The sequence below is a fragment of the Lagopus leucura genome, unplaced genomic scaffold (assembly GCF_019238085.1).
Source record: "Lagopus leucura isolate 7727_CA_CO unplaced genomic scaffold, USGS_WTPT01 Super-Scaffold_73, whole genome shotgun sequence".
Lineage (NCBI taxonomy): Eukaryota > Metazoa > Chordata > Aves > Galliformes > Phasianidae > Lagopus > Lagopus leucura.
Window position 1 is genome coordinate 39,987,045 of NW_024962252.1, and position 22,685 is coordinate 40,009,729.

The window sequence follows — 22,685 nt, forward strand, 5'->3', positions numbered from 1 at the left end:
CACAGTTGAGAACATAAAAATGTCATAGTGATATTAAATTTTAGCAAAACTGATATTGAAGTTAATTAGAAAATCTGAAAAAAAAAAAACAAACAACCAAACTTATGAAATCCATAGCTGTAAAGATTGCTTGCAGAAACATTTGGATCCTATTTCCCCTTGGAACAGAATAAAATAGATGATCGATTATTTAAATCTCCTATAGCAAACTTATATCTGGAGAAGATGGAAGCATGGATTGTAAGTTCTTCTGCAAAATATCTAGATCTGCCATGGGCCTGTTGGAGAGGAATGCTGACGTAGGTGAAGGAACACTCTAAAAAGCTAAGGCAGTCATGATTTAAACATTTTTCTCCAACATTCCCAGACTTCAGAAATGAAAAACAAGTCCTTACACTGCAATAGATGATAGTCAGTCAAATACTAACATTTAAAACAAACTGCTTCAAGAATCTATTAATAATTGTGTTTATTGTTGTAAAAGAACATTATACAAACTAGTAAAAATCACTGTTCACATCCAAATATGAAAATAATTCTTTTCTCCTCGCATGAACATCTCTTTTATTTTCTGATACAGCAAAAGCAGGAGTACTTCAAGTCTAAGCAAGGCAACTAAGCTAAATTTCATCATCACAGTCATGGAATTTCTATATTGTTTTAGTATAAGAGAACTTTCATAGCACAGATCCTGCTGTGCAGAGTAATCAAATTTCTCCACAAGGACAAGCCAGTAGGGATCAAAAATCTAAGAAATGGTAAATACGTAATTATTCTAATAAGGAAACTACAAATTGCTACAGTTTTATTGAATCAGACTTATTTCATTTATTCATTCTTGTAAGCTGTTATTTAAAAAATAAATAGAAGGTTGTTTATATTTTACAAGCCCCCACCTTTCCGGCTTCCTGATGCTTAGTCTTGCAAAACATTTGCCACCAGTAAAATCATGATGTGTCTTCATGTGCCAGCACAGGTGTGAAAATGTACCGGTCCTCCTTATCTTCACATCCAACTCTCCATCTGGGGTTAACTTTGTTTCCCTTTGGACACATTCACTTAAATTTCCTCCTCTGTCCCTGCCTTGGGGTTCACTTAATGGTAGCATGCTTGCTCACATAGGAGTCACTGTCAAAGTAGTCCTCCAGCTGACAGTACAAAGTCTCAAAAGTGGGCCTCTCACTGGGCTCTGCACTCCAGCACTTCAGCATCAGTTCATAGAGCTCCCTCGGGCAGGTCTCGGGCTGAGGGAGTCTGTATCCCTTGTCCAGCATCTGGATTACCTGGTGTCCTGGCATGCCTGCCAACATTTCAAGGCAGAAAGAATTAATCAGATTACCTGTGTGTCCCTGTTTCCCACTGAGACAAGACAACAGATCACAGTCCCCACCTGCAGGACCACTAAAAACAGAGTTGGGAGCAAGCAGGTCCCATGCAACAGTAAAAGGCCACAAAAACCACTGAAGGTGCCAAAACTGCAGTTTAAAAGCACATCCATCGCATTCCAGGCCCTTCATCTCTAATTACCAATACCCATATGAGGCATTTGAAATGGATTTTTCTGGGTGAGAGGCTTCTGCTCTACTACCAGCTTTTGCCTGAATTATTTTGACACCTATTTAAATTTAAGCTAAAGATAAATCCCTCTGCTTTCAGCAGCTCCTAAACCTCCCAAGAAAATCTGTCCTGCTTTTGAATTTTCCTCACATTTGGAAAGTTCTCAATAAGATCAGTCCTAATTTTCCTGTGGTGCAGTTATCCTGCGGCATCCTGCTCTATCACTGTGGGTCATGGAGAAGAAGAAATTCTCTTATCTTTGCTATACCTTTTTTGTATCAAGGCTATTGTCCCATTCCCTTTTAATTTCCTACTCTTTAAACTAAATCCTCAGCTATGTAATTTTTACTTCTTTTTCTTAGATCTCTGAATTATATTTCCTCTGTACATTACCCATTGCCACCATGGTTCAACATAACCTTATTTCTTAACTGATTACTAAGGACAAACTCCTGAAAGTAACATCAAGAAAGCAAATAACTATTTCTACTGTGAAGTTAAAGGCAAACTATGCCTTTGCCAAGGCATATTTTGTGTGCTTTGCTAAGCATATTTTCAGACAATGCTGAGAATCATGGTGTTATATATCATTTATACTTGAGTAATTTGTTTAGATGTATATGCGCATCCACAATTTACATTAGAATGAGTTGAGGATTTGAGGCTTTGGGTTTGTGGGGTTTTTTTTCCCCGACATGCTTTCACAGGAGGTGAGGGTGGGAATCAAAAGGCAAAATCAACTTTTCCCTTTATTGTAAATACCACTGTGGGACTCTATGAAATGTAGTTTACAGTGAATGTATCAGCTTATAGGCCAGGTCAGGATAAAGCATAACTTTTTTTTTTGCTTCAATCTTGCCTTTGTTTTCTCCTCACCAGCACAAAATATGTCACAGTCAGTCATTTTCACTAATATCTAGTGTTACTGGAGCCAGTATTCCACAAGGACATCTCAGAATGCTAGGTACATTGGCTGCTCCCACACCATTGAATCTACTTTTGTGTTTGGTGAAATTTTATTCCTAGTTCTTCTGATTTATTTCTTTATGAAAACTTTCCACTGCAATAGTCAAATAGAAGGGAAGGGAGTAAAATCACTCCAATTCATTTTTTGATGGCTTCTTCCTGAAGTACCTGTGCAGTATTTCACCCGTGATAGTCTATGCTTTCACGTAATGTTCACAGAAGAAGAAGAAAAGCAAAGGTGCAAGTAGGTGGGTGCAAAAAGGCTTCCCCTTTTCCAAATTACAGCATTTTTGATGAGGTGCTGGATGAAAATAAGCAATTGTCTTCTGTGTCTGTGAAATGCTGGTTGACTCAATCAAGGGGAAGTTTGAATGGCTGCTAATTACACCCCTTGGAAAGTTTCCAGGAAGCCTGGGGTAGACAGATCTGCCAATGAATGGATCTCGTCTGAACAGCCACTTTTCTGTATTTACAGACAGGTTCAAACCCTTCAGCTCACTTGTAGTACAAGCATTTCACTTTTTTATGTCATCCTTAAAGCAAGATAGCAACAAGAAATCAGTCAGTAGGTAAAAAATTCTTACCAGCATAGGGCATCTTCCCATACGTGATTATTTCAAAGAGAAGTATTCCAAACGACCACACATCTGACTTAACACTGAATTTGTTATAGCGGATTGCCTCAGGGGCTGTCCACTTCACTGGGAGTTTTGTTTCAGGCCTAGCTTCATATATGTTTTCATTTTCTACCTGTCATGGGTGAAACAAAGAAGCCAGATTTAGGAGCAAAGCACCTGACCAAGCTAAGCTTATGCTTAAACTTATCAAATGTTTGCCTTTCATGGAATTAAAGCATGCACTTACAGAGGTGTTTTGTTTAATTGGGCATTACAGTTTAGAAATGCTATTGTTCATTGGAAGTCTTCCTAAAGCATTTATCATTTCAAGCAGGAACGCAGCACTGGAGTGGTTTGTGATTAATTATAACCCGCTACAGTGAGTTCTGGATCTGGCAAGCAAGATTTCAGAAGTCTGTCAGAAATGGCAGTGTATGGATTTTCCTGACACTAGAGACCAAATGTCTCTGTCATCAGTAAAGAGAGAAGGGAAGAGCAAGAGCTAATGAATTTTGGAACCTTTGTTCTTTGATTTATTTCAGTGTTGAAGGGCCATTATCTTTAATAACAATCACTTAAACAGGTTTCAGAACCAAAGAGCAATCTCTGAGTTATTCAAATTAGCGTTAGATTACAAGGGCCGCAATTAGTTCATGCAAAATGAAGAGGAAATACAGATAGAGAAAGGAAAACTATTTGCTTGTGAATTTGAGTTAATTTTACTTGGTAGCAAAATCATTTGGATAAAGTTTTATACCATGGGCACCTAGACTTTGTGAACATTTATCCTCTTCTTTATTTTTAAATGGAGTTTAATGTACATCAGCCACATTCAAGTCTCTGTCAAATTTTTCACATACAAATTCAGGCAAATGTACACACCAATTTTGGGGGTGGGTTTTAGTTTTTTAATATAGAGTCTTTTTCAGCAACAATAACCTAAAGTACTGAACAAATTGTTGTTTTGTCTTGTGTCTACATGCTGATACACTTGGCATTTTGACTTAAGAGACAGAATATTCCTAAGTCTGCCAAGGTGACTCTATGAAAGAGTATTATAGTGAAGTTCAATTCTAACAAGAAATGTCAACCACTATAAAATATTACCTACAGTCTGCACTTTTCATTTAAAAATATATTTTTTGTTCATGTTAAAAAATGTACAATTTGATTTCATGCACAACTGGAAAAGAAATTTAAAAAATTAAGCAAAAAGTACTTTCAAAGTTCCTTGATGCTATTGTCAATAAATTATTTTGCAGTTCAGAATGTAATAAATATGAAATTAAATTTCTGCTGCTTGAATGGCAAAAAAAAAAAAAAAAAAAAAAAAAAAATCAAATTGGAAGCAGAGGGCTTTTTTATCTGTTTTGCTTCTCAGTGGAAGAGCATAAATCAATAAAAGCAATAATAAGACTTCAGAAAATATGGGTTACATATTGAAATCCATAAAATATGGCAAATCAAGTCTTCCCAACTCAAATCATTTTCAGAAGTAGAAAATCTCTTTTCTAACCCACAGATCTTTGCTGAGATGATCCTCCTCAGTTTTACTTGGTATTCCACAACCTCAGAGCATAAAGAGGAAAAAAAGAAAAAAAGGGGAAAAAAAAAAAGAGCATAATGGAAAAGAATGTGAAACTGCATCAGATTTAAATGTCTGAGACATTTTATGAGCTTCATAGTTAGTTGTGCAGAAGAATAAGATCCATTTATGATTGCTACCTGCACTCCCAAGCATCACAAAGGCAGTGGGAAACTAAAAACAGAGAAAATAGCTGTGAATATATTTTTATATGTCTTCTCTTACAGGCTTAGGAATATAATTACTACAGTCTCTCTCCATGTGCCAGACACTAGTGTTGTGTATAAAGGCTGAGCAGCAATAGGTATTGCCTGTCAAGTTCCTTCCTTGGAGGCTGGGAGATGCATAACAGGAGTCCGTCTTCAGGTTGACAGAATGACATAGGCTGGCTTCTAACCTTTCATGGAATAATGCAAGTAGAGGATACAAGGGAACACATTAGGAATCCTTTTCTCTCTGCACATGCAGAGAGAAAATAATTTAGAAGCTACTGTACATCCATTAGTTGACCCCTTCTAACTTTCCTCCAGAGGTGGAGTCAATTTACTCTCATGACCCACCTTAAAAACTCTTGCAAGTCCAAAATCTGCCACTTTGTATACACTGTGTTCACCAACGAGAACATTCCTGGCTGCCAAATCTCGATGGATATAGTTCTGAGATTCAAGATAAGCCATGCCAGAAGCCACTTGAGCAGCCATGTCTATTTGATGTGGCAGGGAGATATGGGAGCCTGCATCATCTGTTTTAAAAGAGATAGACAAAGATAATATTTGTGGTATTCATATATTAATAACATAACAGTTTACAGGTTCAAATAGCCAATATAAATCAAGGCAACCATGTAGTGCAATAACCACATGACAGATATTAGTGTATGGCACTATTTTAAGTCATACAGCTAGCTTTATGATAGTGACAAGGACTGTCCCATTTTTCCTGAAACAGTACTAAATATCTAGTTGCTCTAGGCTTATAAGGAGCTGGTGACAAAGACTTATCTGCTGATAGCAGTGCAGATGTTTGTCTTTCTGAAAAGTGCCCTACCCATCCCAAAATGCAAGTATGAGTTAATGTCAACAATACACACTGGATGTAGCCAAAGCTGTCTGAAGAGTCAAAAGCACAAAAATAGCCCTTCTGAATGTTCTCCAATGACTTTTACTAGCAAATACACCATCTGCTGTCAAGCGTAACTCTCATTTTCACTTTCCAGTCCACTTAACTTCTTCATGCTGTTATCATTGTTTCTGCTCCTCAACACTAGGACTCTTTGGGCTGCTTTCAAGCTGCCTGGTAGAACTTTCTGAAGCAATGTGCATGCCATTCCATTACTGTAAAATCAGCAAATCTCAGAAATAGAGATTTGCAATCAAAGATTGGCTGTTCAAACAAAGTAGGAAAAGAACTTCGAGCAGAAAAACTCGTTTCCATAAATAATGAGTCCATAGGACATGAAAAATGGCAGCCATAAATAGTAAGACAGGTAACAAAAAGGTACCACTGGAGTATAATACTTTAAAATTCAACACCAGGGATTTTGTGGCATTTTGACAACAGATGAACTCATCATAAGAAATAATTTGTACTCCAAGGTAATCTAGCTAAGCGAAATCAGTGTTTTCCTAAGGCATCACTGACACCCAAACCCAAAGTCTGCAGCACCAAAACATCAGTGCCTACTTCTGCAGCAGTACTCAAAATAGCTTCAACTTTCTGTTTCAGAATTTGAACAGCAACAACAAAAAGCTAAGTTTTTGCTGCTACATATCTTCACAGTTCTCATTTTTCAGTTGAGGATGATTACTTTTCCTTACTGCCTCAGTTTTAAAGAAATAAAACATTTATAGCTGATATTTTAGATCGATTCACAGTAAAAGTGTCTTTGTTTTGCATAGCTTCCTCCAGCAGGGCATTTTATCTGATCTAATCTTGCAGTTACTCCTTATGAAGAGTGTGAAATACCACTGTTTACTAATCTATTTCATGATCTCCAGGTCTTGAATTTCCTGCTCACCTGAATGTTCTGAGATAAATAGGTAAAAGGAATGAATTTTGAACGATTTTATTTGCTCTCTGTGTGTATTGTCCTCCTTCCTTTTTGAGTCTAAACTGATTGTCATTATAATCTACCACTGACATTATTTACTTTTACTGTTGACTCAGATATTCTTCTCCTCTCTCACACGTATGCTGCCTTAACCTTTAGAAGAGAGAGAGAAAAATCAGGCTTAACCATCAGGAAAATATATAATCAGGACACAGAATAATAAAGCACTCTGAAGTTTTGCAGTTCCAAGAACTGACAGACATCAATTGTTTTTATCTCGCTGGACAAAGGTAAATCCACAAATGAATCTTAAGTTGTATTTAATCAGAAAATAACTAAAGATGTACCAGTACCTGCATGGGTACATGGGTTTTAGAAACTAGCTTATACAAGTTGATTTCAAAACCCTCTTTCCATGTTCCCTTTCACGCTGTTCCTTCATCTGCTCAGACTGCAAACTACCTTCTAGTGAAAGCAGACTAAGACACAGGCAGATTTGAGTACGGGTTCAGTCTTGCTCTGCTGATGCTCCAGGCTGTCCTGACGCAAGTTTTCTCCAATACAGAGAGAATAGTCATGGCAGAAAGCACAACTTCTCATGTTTAATGAGCTGCTTCAGTGCAGAACAGGAATAAGAGCTGTTAAATTCTCTTTGTGGGTGTTTTGTTGTGTTTTTTTTTTCCCCTCTAGGACATACATGTGCACCATGTTAAAGGACACAGACAAGATCCAATTTTGTATGTGGAATTACTACTGCAAGACTTCTCCTTCTTTTGGGTCCTTTTTGGGAATCCAAACCAGGTGGGTGCCTGGAGTAGCCTTTAGCATATGTGCCAGTGGAGTGAAAGAGATCACAGGTGACCTGTTGCCCTCACTACAGAATATTGCTACAGAAGTTTCCAGACTAGAGCCAGCTCCCGTCTGTGAGATTCAGAGCAGGTTGGAAAAGTGTGCAGCAGCGTTCATCTCAGTATAGGTGTGCTTTAGGGTTTTTTTAAAGTGTTTTAAAGAAGAAAAATCTATAACAACAAAAAGAAATCCGAAGTTAGTATAACTTCCACATCCAAAACCAAGAGCTACTTGTGAATTTATAAAACTTTCTCATGGCTTACTCCTTATCCTATAAAGAAAACATAGCAGTTCTATCTCCTTCCCTACTTATATTTTTGACACAACTATCCCTCATATATGCAAATTTTAACAGAGAAAATATCAACGACAGCTCAGGTTCTGCACCACATTCTAAAAAATCACAGTATCTCATTTAGGAAAGACAGGTAAATATTCTTTTTACAGCATTTTGGCAATAAACATATAAATACATAACTATTTGCCCAGTTGAGAGTATTTCATTGGTAATAATTCATCAAATTTCAAGATGGGTATTTGCCAGAAAAAAAAAAACAGGTCTATCAGAATTAATAGACACATATATTTATGAAAATTACATTGACATTCAATAATGAAAAGTTTTCAGTTGCATTTTTTCTCATATTGGTAGTGGCAGAGTGCTCGAGGAGTTCACATGCTTATCATTATTAAGTTGTAGTCATTAGTGTGGAATGCCATAGCCACCGTGCATGTAATAGCAAGGTATTTCAAAACTGGAAAAACATACCTAGCATCTGAAATTTAACCAAAAAATTATCTCCAGGCCTTCCCTCTCTTTGACTTTTTTTTACCCATGGAGTACATAGAAACAGCAGCCTTTTGGAAAATTTTCCTGATTTTTGAAGTGTCTGAGTCTCAAAATGCTTATCAGGAGCGATGTGTTGACCTTCAACGAATGTGGATCACTTCCAGACACAGAGCTTTACTCAAGCTTCAAATCTGCTTTCTTACTACTCTCACTGATGGCAATTGGTTCTATGACCAATACCTAATAAATTGTCTGAATTTCTGCTCATATCTCTTAGTTTTGTTTTATCTCCTAGTGCATAGGCCATCAGAAATGGAGAAAATACACCAGGTTTGTATTGGCCATTTTGGCTGCCTGGAGACCAAATGATTTTCAATAGTCTCTGGTGCAAGACTGCAGGAATTAGTGCACAAATCAGGCTTTATACATTCACTGTCTACAGCAAGGCAGTTACTATTCATATGCTGGCAACTAATTGTCATATAGGTTGCAGAGCTAATGTATCCTTAAGATACTGTGCTCCATGTAAGAGAAACCAATTTTCTGTGTTAGCTGTGATTTATCCTGGCTTTCTCAGAGTTATTTCACCCATGCAATAAATGTTCTCTTGTACAGCAATCACTTTCTGATGTGCCAGGCTCTTTTGGTCAGATAAGCAGCAATCTGCACATAAAGGCACCAAATATGATAGGAATGGAAATCTGTTCTTCACAGTCTCCAACTATTAGTATTCACTATTGTACCCAAACCTTCTGACCCAAGTTTCTTGCAGTCCCTCTCTGCTTAATTTCTAAAGAGGCTGTCCCTCTACTAGAGATTTCTTTAGCTGTAATTGTCTGTGGACTGAGCCTTACTTAAGAAACTGTTCCACATAGAGGGTGGGGGAAGGAGTGTATTAACCCAAATAGTGTCTACAGTAGTTCCTAGATCTTTGCCCTATGGGCTAGAGAGACTAATAAATTTACCAAGATCTTGAAGATCTGTTTTCAAGAGATCATCACAGCCTTAGAGACATTTAACATTCAGTCATCTGATAAATTAAAATGAGGAACAGTACTAGAATCAGGCATTTCTCAGTAGCTGGGGTGAACTTAAAGAGCAATCAATATGTTAGTCTGTTCCAGGCTGTAGAACTTCATTTGTAATTATTATTTGCTTTCAGAAGAGTACATTTATGTGCTCTAGATATAAGACTTGATAACATAATTAAGGAACAAACTCAAAAGGAAAGACTCTCTCTGCTCGAAAATAGATTTCAAAGATGCTAAGTACAGTTTGCGGAAATGCCTCCATTTTGTGTCAAGTATGATCTCTTTTGCCATGCCTATTTTTTTATCCTGTTTGTGCGTGTTCCCATCTACTTGTAGAACTGGTGAAAAAATGTGTCTCAGATGGTGTGAAGTTTGTGTCTCGAACTTTGAGTGTCATTCTCTTCTACTTCTCAAATACTTTGTCAAAAATTCATAAACTTCTTCCTCTTCTCTCATCCCCAAGTATAGCTAATAGTGCAGTTTTTCATATTAAATCAAGTGTTGTACTTCTGTCTTTCATGTAAGTGTATTTACCAAACTGAAAGCTGTGATACTCCTTGAAATGAGTTTATAGACATGCTTACTTTGAAGGTATTCTATAAGACTTCCATATTTCATCAGCTCTGTAACAATATAAATTGGGTCCTCCAAAGTGCAAACAGCATAAAGTTGTATAAGATTTGGATGCCTCAAGTTCTTCATTATGTGTGCTTCCCTCAGAAAGTCCTTTGTATCCATTGAACCTGAAACAACAAAACGTAAGCTAAGGTTATAGGGACATTCCTACCAGCCTGGTAGTCTTAAGGGAATAACCGAAATTGTTTTCTGTCTCTCAAAGTACATTAGCATCTCAAGTCTTCATAGTTCCTAGAGAAAACAGACAGCACAGCTGAAATAAACTGTTAATGAGTGAAATATGCCAGTTGCACAGGGACAGAGAACATATGTGTTCTGGCCCCCAGGAATGGAAGGGCTAAGATTAACCTCCCCCAGGCTTCCCCCCGGGTGGAAAAAGATGAGGGTAGAATGTTAAATGATACAATTTAAACAAATAATTATGTTACATCTAGTAAACAAAATGCCCAGAAACTGGGGTAATAGTAATGAACATAGAATTTCTGATGGGAAAAAATAGTGCTGCAGTAAGAATCTGCTGCACTATTTTTATCAGCTACAGCAAATAAACAATGAAAGTGTTGAAAACACTTTAGTATATAAGGAACGGATCCATGCAATTTATATACATAAATGCAAATAGCTACTTATAATGTTTACCAATATAGAAATACATAAAAGAATATGTGTATTTTCCATGTGAATGTGTAAAACTAATTTTATACTCTCTTTATTGCCTAGTTATCTTAACTGATATCCCAAATGATCCCAAATTTTTAAGTATTACATAAAGTCATACTTACCTCTAGTTCTATTCACATACACAGTGATTCAATTTATAACAAAGAAACAATATAGAAATGGCACAGGGAATGAATGTTAAGTGGCAAAGCTAGGCTTAAATTTCATATGTCCTGTGTGGAGGATTAATTATGAAAAGATATGTATAAATGAAGAAAAAGTGTTATGTTTATGGATTATCCAGTAGTGATTAGACACTCTCAGAGTTTTGAGGAAGATGGTAAATAACACCTTCTTCATCATACTTGTAAAAACAAATGTGAAATTATTCAGCAACTTAAATGTTTTATTCTTACTAAATCAAAATATACTCATTAAGAACAGACTACAGGGAAGGATTTGAAAACAAAAACAAAACATACAAACAAACAAACAAAAAAAAATCCAAGTTTAGTCTGTTCTATGTCTTGTTTTAAAACAGGTTTTGTTTTTTTTTAGTGTAAGCAGACTGAGTCATTTAACAAACCAGGCATGCAAGAGAAAGAATCTTTATTTCATTTTCTTTAACATTAGCATTAGGTAACTGACAAGGTTCATTTGGGAGCTTGGCTCTGCTTCAAACATGGATGTTTAAATGGAATGAAATGCTGTGAGGAAGCTAAATGGCTCAGTAATAAAACTCCACCAGAAAATCTGTTCTACAGAATGAACTGGTAAATCAGTCTGGGTCACTTCACCCAATACCTACCTTGAATTCTGCCACCTGAGCAGTTCTTCAACCTATTTCCCAAAACATAACAGTGATGTCTGGTTTCACATCCTTGCATCAATACAAAAGAAATGACTGAAAAATACTGCTGACAGACATTGTGAAGGCAAAAAAAAAACCAAAAAACCACTCGACACTGCAACCTGTGAGAGCAAAAAGTGTTGCAAGGGATAAGTGCTTCTCTTTCCTGGCGTTCTCATACTTTGCTAGGCAATCTCACAGGCTAAATATTTGACAATATTTTACAGGATGTCATTAGAAGGAGATGGTGAAAGGCAATGGATTTCCATGTCATCAATAAGTGGGTGGAAGCCAATAATACATCCCTGTAACTGGTACAGGCTATACACATTTCTTTTTGTTACTATCAGAGGAAAATGGAAACTGGATGAAAAGTAGATTACTGATGGATGTTCTCTACAAAGTAGAGATGATGAGAGTCAGGTGGAAAAAAATAAATATCTGTAATGCTACTCTACATCCCTTTTTTATTTAGGGCAGCACAATCTTTACGTTAATCTACCACAGATCCTACATCTCCAGTCAATATAAACAGACAAACAACAAAAAAAAGAAAAACCAACCATGTAGAGTTCTTTTTATAGGGCTTGGTCTTACTTTGATATTTCTTTTAATGCTGTGATGCATGTGCTTACTCTTTTCAAACTATATGAATTTGTCATGGAAATGAACCTAAAGCCAAAATAGAAGCTATGTGGTTGTTACAGCGTGTTTCTCATGCCATAGCCCTCTTCCTCCCTCAGCTTCCTTCAAGCCTGTACTAGCACAGGAAAACAATTGCCAACAGTACTGACAATAACCACAAATCTGTCTCAAGTGAAAGACTGCTGAATAAACTGATAGCAGACACCTAATTCACCAGCTGAGAAATAATTGACCTCGTATCTAAAAAGCAACCCGTACTTATGAGGCAATCATCTTACCCCATAATCAGGGAGCATAACAGTAGGCTGTGCAACAGTCTTTCTCTTGAGTAGCAATGTATTGCAGGGTTATACCTCCATAGAGATCTTTATGTCCTGATATCAAGGTGCCTTGATGATATAGTTCCTAAGTAAGTGACTAATAGTGTGTTTTAGGTTTTATTAAGTTTGATAGGATTGTATTTTAGATTATGCACAGTTAATTCCTTAAAAAATACTGTTGATCGAGTCTAGGCCTAGGAGAAGATCTAGCTACATCTTATAGCTACTTTTCAAGGAGTTCTGAAAGCAAGGGGTCCATTCTGAACCTTGTGACTCAGAGTGATGGCCTCCTATGTGTGTGTTTAACTTTACACTCTATACATTAAATAATCAAGTGTATCCAGTCGTCTTGAATCTTCTTAGGTTACTTATACATCACTCTATTATATCCATATTATATATATAGTATACAAATATACAGTAAGTATATTCCTGCTTATTTTTCAAGAGAAGTATACAGTGTAGTTGTATCTATTTCTGACAGAAGTGTGAGTTACTCTGGTTGTTTAGGTGCACGCATAAACCTGAACCATAACTTAGTATCAAAGCTAAAATTTGCTGTGTTTATCTTAAAAAGAATAAAGTAAGGCTAACTTGGAGTCTATGAAACTGCTTGCCTTTCATGGATCATTATAAGAGATTCTTCACATCATAAAAAATGATAGTCTGATTTTTTTCTAATGTCAAATTTTACCTACAGGTTATCTCTCAGTTTAATCATACTAGAAACTTCTTCCTATGAATTCAAACCAAGCAATATGTTTTTCATATATGTCAACCTCCAATAAAGTGATCAAGAGGGAAGTATTCTGCTAGCTGAATAATAGTAAATCCTTTTTACCCTGTTCATTAATATTCATAATAGTAACAGTAGTGATGATACACAAGTGACCAGATCAGTATTTCCTGCATATTCTATTCTATATATTCTATATTATATATTATATATATTGAATTGAATATATTCTATATATATATATTGAATGAATATATATATTGAATGAATATATTCTATATTCACCAGTACAGGTTGGGGGATGACCTGCTGGAGGGAAGCTCTGCGGAAAGGGACCTGGGTGTCCTGGTGGATGACAGGTTGGCCATGAGCCAGCAGTGTGCCCTTGTGGCCAAAAAGGCCAATGGCTTACTGGGGTGCATTAAAAAGAGCGTGGCCAGCAGGTCAAAGGAGGTGATCCTCCCCCTCTACTCTGCCCTGGTAAGACCTCATCTGGAGTACTGCGTCCAGTTCTGGGCTCCCCAGTACAAAAAAGACAGGGATCTCTTGGAAAGAGTCCAGCGGAGGGCCACGAAGATGGTGAAGGGCCTGGAGCATCTCTCCTATGAGGAAAGGCTGAGTGAACTGGGTCTGTTCAGCCTTGAGAAAAGGAGACTGAGAGGGGACCTGATCCGGGTCTATAAATATCTGAGGTGTGGGGGGCAGAATGGCGAGGCCGGACTCTTTTCAGTGGTGAGTGGAGACAGGACAAGGGGAAACGGCCGAAAACTGCAGCATAGGAAGTTCCGCACAAACATGCGCAAGAACTTCTTTACAGTGAGGTGACGGAGCACTGGAACAGGCTGCCCAGGGAGGTGGTGGAGTCTCCTTCTCTGGAGATGTTCAAGACCTGCCTGGATGCCTACCTGTGCGACCTGCTGTAGGGAACCTGCTTTGGCAGGGGGGTTGGACTCGATGATCTCAGGAGGTCCCTTCCAACCCCTACAATTCTGTGATTCTGTGATTCTGTGATTCTGTGATATTCTAAAGACTGTATTTAGCCTTCATTTTTCTTAGCTAATATCTTTAGCGTATGTCAATGAATAGTTTGAGTGCCAGCTACAAAAAAGAAAAAAAACGAAACCTGTCATAATAGCAACAAGAAAGCTACATTTCTTTGAGGATGCTTGTGTAAATGAAATGTGTAAAATAAAAAATCCAAAAGAAGTTTCAAATTACTTTTTTTTTTAAAGTTTGTTGTTGAGTTACGTGTTTCTGAAGAAGTAGCTGTTTTCACCTGTAATTGGCAAACAGAAAGTGAACAGCAAAGTACTGTAGGTAGAAACCACTTGATCAAAAAGCAGCTAGTTAATGTGTCTTTTCATAAGACACCAATTTGAGAGTAGGTTGATTACTATTTGAAAAAAAATATGCATTAGATAATTCTTTTTTTGAATGAGTAACAGCTTGTTAAACACCAAAGTCCTTCCTAAGAAACAAATGTTAGCATGTGTTTATTTTATGTACTCTCCGTTGTGTTTTTTGTTTTGTTTTGTTTTGTTTTGCAGAAATCTCCTCTAATTTAAGCCTACTTAAAGAAGGTGTATCAGTACTAATTACTTGTTCTAGAGTTGAGGAAGCTTCACATTATAAGATAAACATTGATTTCTTGAAAATGCGTTAAAGGTCCGTTATTTCTATCTAGTTTCCAGTAGACTAAATGTAAGTGGTCCTTAAATATTTGATAAGCCCTTCTGGACAGAATTTGCAACTTCTAATAAACCTTCAAAAGTGACTTCAAAGTACCCTTGTGCTTCAGAGCAATGTTATCTTCTGCGTGTTTATAAACCATGAACTTGTGTAGAGATTACGTTGAGCATTATTGTGATCTTCTGAATAAGTTTATATATAAATAAATAACATTTTAAACTACAAGTTCTTATTAACAAAAGAGACTGAGTGTAAGATTTGCACAACAGGAGGAGACAGGTATCCAGCAACACTCAGTCAGTGTTCCGACTTACACAAGTAAACTTATAAAGTAATGTAAGGATATGTACTGAAATAAGTAGAAAAAATAATATCTTTGTTCAGGGAAACAGAAAATTTCCTGCATGCAAATTTTTTTCCACTGTATATGCATTAAATATATTATATGCTAAAGAATTGAGAATATTACTAAAGCTTCTCATAAGGCTACCAACCCTACGACTATTGAGAATGCTTCCTAAACAAACTCTGCTTTGGAAGCTTCCATGTAAAGAGGGAAACTTGGGAGATAGTTTACAGTATGATAATGACAAATGCATCTGTCAGCTTGAGCAGGCATAAGGAACTTTCAGAGATATGATTAACTGGTGATGATAGATGCCTGCTTTATGTGCTGACAGTTGGAGAAGCAAGCTAAGCCCAGGCAATAAGTTCTAGAAAATCCATCATGCTCAGCATAGGACAAAGTGTAAATCCCTGCTGCAACATTTTCCACTTAAGTAGAAAAAAATAATGTCTCAGTGAGGAAATAAAAACAAAAATGTGAAGTGATGGATCAGGGGCCTATAGCAAGACATCGCTGTGCAGATCCGAGAACATAAAAAGTAATTGCTGTCTTTCAGAGCGTTTTCTTATCTCTGATCTCTACACATCTTTGACTGTGGGTCAGCAACTCAGATGTCTGAGATTACGTTCCTTAAATAATTCTTGTTTTCTCTTTGATTTTTTTTTCATTCATAAATCCACCTCTTTTTTTTTTTTTTTTTTTTTTTTTTTTTCCTGCATGCTAAAATGTCACAGATGCAGCCAAAGCAGAATGAACCAAATGCCAGACAACTATCTGAGTGCTGGCATGACATTACTACTACTTTTTCTTAAAGCCACAGTACCAACGATCTATAATTCTGTTCCTTCTAGATTAGAAACCATAAATTTTGGTCATTGCAGCCTACAAAAACTATTGTTTCCAGCTTAGTCCCAGCTGAACTCTGTGTTCAGAGTGCTGCTGAAACACTTGAGCAAATTGCTTCTGGAAGCATGAAGGAGAATGCCATTGGCTTATAAAATGTAGTTCTTCACTCACTGTGGAAAAGTAGTTCTCCATAGTGCAGTGGACTCAGGAAAAAAAACCTATGCTGCTGATTTATTTATTTTTTTAGCTGCAGCTTGATATAATTAGATCCTCAGTCATGCATCTGCAAAATTTGCAGCTTATGCTGCCTTTCATTCTATGTTACTATACTGCCAAGAGTGTTTGTAGATATCTGAAAATATACTCATGGAATTCTCCTCTGAAGGAGTATCTCTTTCCATGAGCCAGCAATATGTCCATATTGCCAAGAAGACCAAAGGTATCCTAGGCTGCATTAGGAATACTGTCACCAGCAGGTCAAGGAAGGTGATCCTATCCCTCCACTCAGCCCTGGTGAGACCCTATCTTCAGTGTTCTGTCCATTTCTGGGTTCCACAGAACCAGAGACATGGACATGCTGAAGAAAGTCCAGTGAAGAACCACGAAAATGATTAGAGAACTGGAGTATTCCTCTTATGAGGAAAGGCTGGGAGAGCTGGGAGGGGATCTTACCAATGTATAAGGGAGGGTATCAAAAGAATGGTACCAGGCTCTTCAGTGGTGCCTAGTAACACAATACAATGTGCACAAACTGAAATACAAAGAGTTCCATCTGGATATGAGAAAAAAACTTCTTCTGATGCTGACAGAGCAATAGAACAGGTTGCCCACAGTGCATGCGGAGTCTCCCTCTCTGGAGATCTTCAAAACCTGCCTTAATGCTTTCCTGTGAATGCATTATTCAATGCATTCCTGTGAATGATTAATCAAGTCATTTTACCCAGCTAAACTACCATAACACAAAGAGTATCAACATTGAAGGAGCTTCTTCATTTATAGTGCACTAGACTGTGAGTAAGCAAGTTGGTAAATAATATGTTTATTTGGATGTAAAATCTTCATTTTCAGCTAACAAATATATCATTTTTATTATCTTATAATCTTTGGTGAATTCGAATTTTTCTAGAATAATGTCTTCTCTGTTTCCTTTATCATTAAGACATGGAACAAGTAATGAATTGATTAACAAATAGATAGATTTCCAAAGTTCAGTTTGGCTTTAAACATATTAAACTTTGCTTCAGTTATAAAGTTTGATATCTCTAATTCTTTTCTTTTTCTTCAGGCTGAGTATTATAAGCAGTCTTCAACTGTAACTTGGTATTACTGTCCCATTCAAGATTCATGCATTTCTGTGTAGTCTTGTCAGTTCTGATTGAGTCCATTTTTAAAACGAGTTTGTTTCACAGAGAACTGAAAATATGCACAGTTCCCATTGCACAGAAGGAGAAGATGAAGTAGAGTTTTGAAATGAGTTATTAAGTGGAGCTGAAATGATTAGTTTAGCATTTTGCACATGCAATACCAGATAAATGTCAGCTGCACTTTCTCTATAGAGAAAATAAGTAGAAATGTATGAACTGCAATTTGTGAAAAATCTTATTTTGTTTGATGAGAAACAAATCTTTTCGTAGAACGCTAATTGCCTCATATTTTCTTGAAGATGGAAGAAAATCTGTAGAAGAAAACTTAAGATGAGCCTTGCTCTTCATTCCAGTTTACTTAATTTCCTTCCTTAAATATTATTTACAAGATTTCATGCTTTAGAAAGAACCGTTCCATCTTTTGCTATAAAACAAACTTGCCCATATGTTTCATTAAATCTTTAAAAGAAAGTAAACTAACATGAAGAAATTAGTTTGGATAAGAAAAGTAAAAATTATACTGGGCTGTTAAATGGACGGCTAGCATGTAAGAAATGTGAACCAATTCCCTGTCTTTACAAAGCTGGACTTGTTCTCCCTTTTGGCATCATACCTAGAAAAAAAATTGGTTAGCACATACAAAAAGCCCAGTAAAGATTGTCTTAAAAAAATGGGACACGTAAAATATCTGAGCTACTTTAATAATTCTGTCTGTAGATTCAAGGAGAAAGAGTCTGGGTTCAGACTTCTTGTTTCAGATGGATCCCTGCCACAAAATGGCTTAGCACTGCGAATGTCTTGGAACAGGGAAATGGACAGAGATTTCAAAACAATTTCTGTGTTTACTAGATCAGTGTGGAGATGATCAGCTCACTGAAAATGTATGCTGTTTTTTCACACTAACTATAGAAAGACTTTAATATGAACATTTTTTCTTCTTTAACAGAAAATAAAAGTTTCTTAAATGTTTTCAATTTGCAAGTCCAAAAGTAATCAACATTATTGTAATATAAGATAGACCTAAAACGCGCTTTTAGATTCTTCCCTTTTCAGGAAATCATTCTAGTCAAGTAGGACTCAGGAATATCTAATTATTCTTCTAAATCAAAGGTCCCAATCTATTTTGCTTCCTGAAACTGAATCATGAAATGAGCTTTTTCTGTTTGTAACAACAAATTTTAATGTTATCTTTAAAAAAACATAAATGCCACTCACGCTACCTTCTTCTCTATGGGATTCTTGCCATCTGCTGGCAGATGTTTTACGTTGTCAATTTAAAATGCATAGATTACTTAAAGGTAATGAAAAATAATAAGAAAAAAATGTTCAAAGCTGTCTTAATCACAAGGTTATATTATATTCAAATATTGGATATTAATGTTGTGTGTCAAAACATGCTAGAATGTATTTAATCATTATTAAAATTGAAGTACTTCTTAAATACGATGAGCTTAACACAGTGCATATTCCATATCACCAAGGAAGCTTTATAACATAGCACTTACTTACTAGGAAAAATTCTAGTGATGACAAACCAGAAATAAATGGATTACTTCACCTACAGATCATACTTGGTCACTTAATTCTACACCAGCAATATGGTAGCATACCAACAAATGTAAACTGTCTTGCTGGGTTTCTTTTTTGTGTACTATAAGAATTTTTGTGTAATGCAAGAATTACTTTAGCTCACACAGAAACAGAAAACTGTATTATGTTGTCATTCTAATGCATTGAATCATAAAATGGCTTGGGTTGGAAGGAACCCCAAGGATAGTCAAGTTCCAACCCCCCTGCCACAGGCAGGGCCACCAACCTCCTGATCTGGTACTAGATCAGGTTGCCCAAGGCCCCATCCAAATTGGCCTTGAACACCTCCAGTGATGGTGCATCCACAACCTCTCTGGGCAGCTTGTTCCAGCACCTCACTGCTCTGTCTGTAAAGAACTTCCCCCTGACATCCAAATACCGAACAGGATCTGGACACTGAGATTCATTAGCCTATATGTTTAAATACAGTGATTTTAAAACAGCTACACATAGGGATAGAATCTATATCTGTAGCAGTGAAAAAATAAAGAAGCAATTTTGGCAACATTACACATTATTAACATTTAAGAGCAATTCACATACCTGGTTTTAATGTTTTGATTGCCACTGGGGTGGTATTATTCCACAGTCCTTCCCATACTTCACCAAACTGACCAGATCCTAACTTTTTCAAGAATTTCAGAGATTTTCTGTCTATCTCCCACTGATCAACAGTTTTATATGACAAATCAAAAGTAGTAGGAATTTGTACCTGGTAAAAGAAAATAAAAAATATATTTAGATATCCCTTCCTTTTTTTTACAATGTTAAGTTGAAACAGACATGAGTGTTTCCTGACAGCACAGGTGAAGTAAGTTGAGAACATAAAATAAATTTGATGTTTATAGCCAGAAATAAGGAATATTCTAAAGAAAATACGCTGACATTGAAAGTAAAAATTAGAAGTCAATCCCTAATAAACTTTTTGAATAATCATGTCTTGCTTGCCTGAACCTTGTGGTTTTGCCTCCATAATTACTTATAGACAGCTGGAGTTATGAATCTAAAGATTTTATCACCATATACATCTATTAAAATTGGTATTAAGAAATTGTGATTTGGCACATTTTCTCCTCTCACCTGTTCAAAATTAACACTTCAACTTCAAGAATGAAAGTGTATTGCTATCTGAACTTTCTGAAAATAAGAAAATAATCACCATTCCAATTATGCCAGCAGATATGGGACTAGCACTTTCTAAATGATATCGAAGACTTAGCTTGTGAAAATATGTGCACACATTCACTCTTACCTTTGGACAGGGCTTTCCAAGCATCACACAGAGGCCATCACTGTTCTTACTGTAATAGTCAACAAACTCATTCAGAGTTTTAAAAGTTTTCAATCTACTTAAGAAAAAACCTTCTCCATCCAGTCTTTTGATCCTGTAGTGCTTCACTGATTCACCATCGAACACTAAGAAGATTTAGATAAATTAATTTTTCAGGTATTAAAGCAGTAGTACAGTATAGTTTATGACCAAATCAGCAAAAGAGGCATTAGTTCCTAGAGGTTGTATTGAAGAAGTTAAAACAAATTATTTCAGTTTCAAAGATGGCAGTGGTACAAATTCTTTTCCAAACCACAGATCACTATTTAGACAGCTTAGCATTTCCAGTCTTCCAGTCTTTAACTATTCAGATTTGGAGATTCTTATAATCACCCTATGATGTGACACAAAAATATTTAAGGTCATAATTGTTGAGACAGTTCATGTTTTCCATCTTTTAGAATACCAAATCTTCCAAGAGAATCTAGAATTCAAAGTAATCATTTGATCAATTTTTAATATTTTGGTTATCATACAATATTTCATTAGTGTTAGCATTCCAAGTAGCATCTTCTGGATCAGCAGGCATTTTTAGAGCAATACAAATGTACAGACTGTGCTCCATGGTTTTCTAGAAAGCACTCATATTTTCCATGGATTTTATTGAGTTTTGTGTGTGCTTGGAATATGTAAAAATAAGACTGGTAATGCTCTGCTTTGAGTAGCTGATAACTATCCTTACCATTGAAATGTGGTTTATTCTCATCTACACTTCTGTAAACAAAAAGGCCTTTATCTTATTTAGGTCTATCTCCTGATGCTCAGTGTCCTTTTCTGTGATTATCACAGCAGAAGTTGATAATATCAAAAGGAGAGCTATGTCTCTGCAGGGTGGGACTGGTGAGAGGGAGGAGCAGCAGTAGACCAGAGATGGAGAAAAATGCACTCAACTCAAGCCTTGTTTAGGATAGTTGATTTAACTATCAGTGCCATAGCTTTTGGCTCTAATATTAACAGTGCTCTAAAATGAACTTAGCTAAAGAGAAATTTTGACTATATAATGCATAATTTAACAGGAAAGATGCTTAAGCACTAGGATATATTTTTTGCATCCCAAACAGAAGAGACGTGCATGAGTAGAAGGTTTCCTGATGTGGGGAGTTTCAGGTGGAAAAATGTTCTGAGCTCATGGAATTACCAAGGTGCAATGGCATTAAGTGAGAAACAAGTATTTGAAAGTGTGGATGGGGTTTCTTCTTTTTTTTTTTCCACATGTTAGAGCTTGTGACGGGACACAGGATGCCCAAGTAGAGCAGGGGTTATGAGATTAAGAAGCAAGACAAAATGGAAAATATCTACTTACTTTGAGGAATAACAAAGAGGAGAAATATTGGAGCAGAGTTTCTCTAAAAGAGAAACGTCACATTTTTGAAAGAGTCAGAAATAGATAGAAACAAGAGAGGAGAAACAGAAGCTTGTCATTCTCTTCCATTCATGAAACAACATGGTACTTTTCTATGATGAGTAGAAGAGAGCTTTAAAGGGAAGCAGGGCATCTCAATTGCCTTGCTAGTCATCCTCACCCAACGCTACTCCTTTTCCATAGATTGGGTGGCTCCTTTCACACCCATTGGTACAGGAGATTACCATTATCTTCCCCTTCTCAAGGCCCTCATACAAGACAAAACTGAAAAGAAAAGTACATGGAAAAGGCCTACTGCTATTTACCGCTATATTTGAGCATTTAATTTTTAATCACATTAGCAATGGTAGAAGTGTGCACAGCTACATATTGCACATAGAAACAGATGGCTTATATTACTGGTTGCTTTTGATTAACAAAGATGATATAAAGTATATTTCTCTCACCATTCCATTGTTTAAATAATAATAATAAGAAAATCCTCCTTCCATAATTACTGTCATGTATAACAATTTTTCTACTGACAACTCTGCAGTTGTCAGGCCCAGCCACCAGAGGGCATCAAGGAACTATTAAAAATGTTATAGGATTTTATATCTGCCACAAGTAATATTTTTAGAGAGATTGGTAACCAGTTCAATAAGGACCTGCATAAGGCCCATAAGATGGAATTTTTTAAATACATCTCCTGAGAATAAAGATAATTAAATCAGAATTTTCAGGTAGCTTTTTTTTTTTTTTTTTTTTTTTTTTTTTGTTTTTTTTTGTTCTAACGGAAATTCAGTAACAACAGGTTGAAAACGCATTGAATTTTTCAAAATTAAAGTAAAATTAAACTACCCAAATGAATTGCTATTTGTGATTA

The 22,685-nt window shown here is 36.3% G+C and overlaps 1 protein-coding gene across 1 annotated transcript in view; it reads right to left on the bottom strand.

The window, feature by feature from the left end:
• Positions 1–454: 454 nt before the first annotated feature.
• Positions 455–22,685, bottom strand: part of FRK (fyn related Src family tyrosine kinase) — a 46,926-nt gene continuing 24,695 nt past the window's right edge. The window contains exons 3-8 of the mRNA XM_042883318.1: positions 20,380–20,543; positions 19,671–19,839; positions 10,030–10,188; positions 5,286–5,467; positions 3,108–3,273; positions 455–1,300 (exon numbers count right to left, since the gene is read on the bottom strand). Of these exons, the coding sequence (XP_042739252.1) occupies positions 1,092–1,300; positions 3,108–3,273; positions 5,286–5,467; positions 10,030–10,188; positions 19,671–19,839; positions 20,380–20,543 (1,049 nt within the window). The 3' untranslated portion in view covers positions 455–1,091. The remainder of the gene's footprint in view (positions 1,301–3,107; positions 3,274–5,285; positions 5,468–10,029; positions 10,189–19,670; positions 19,840–20,379; positions 20,544–22,685) is intronic.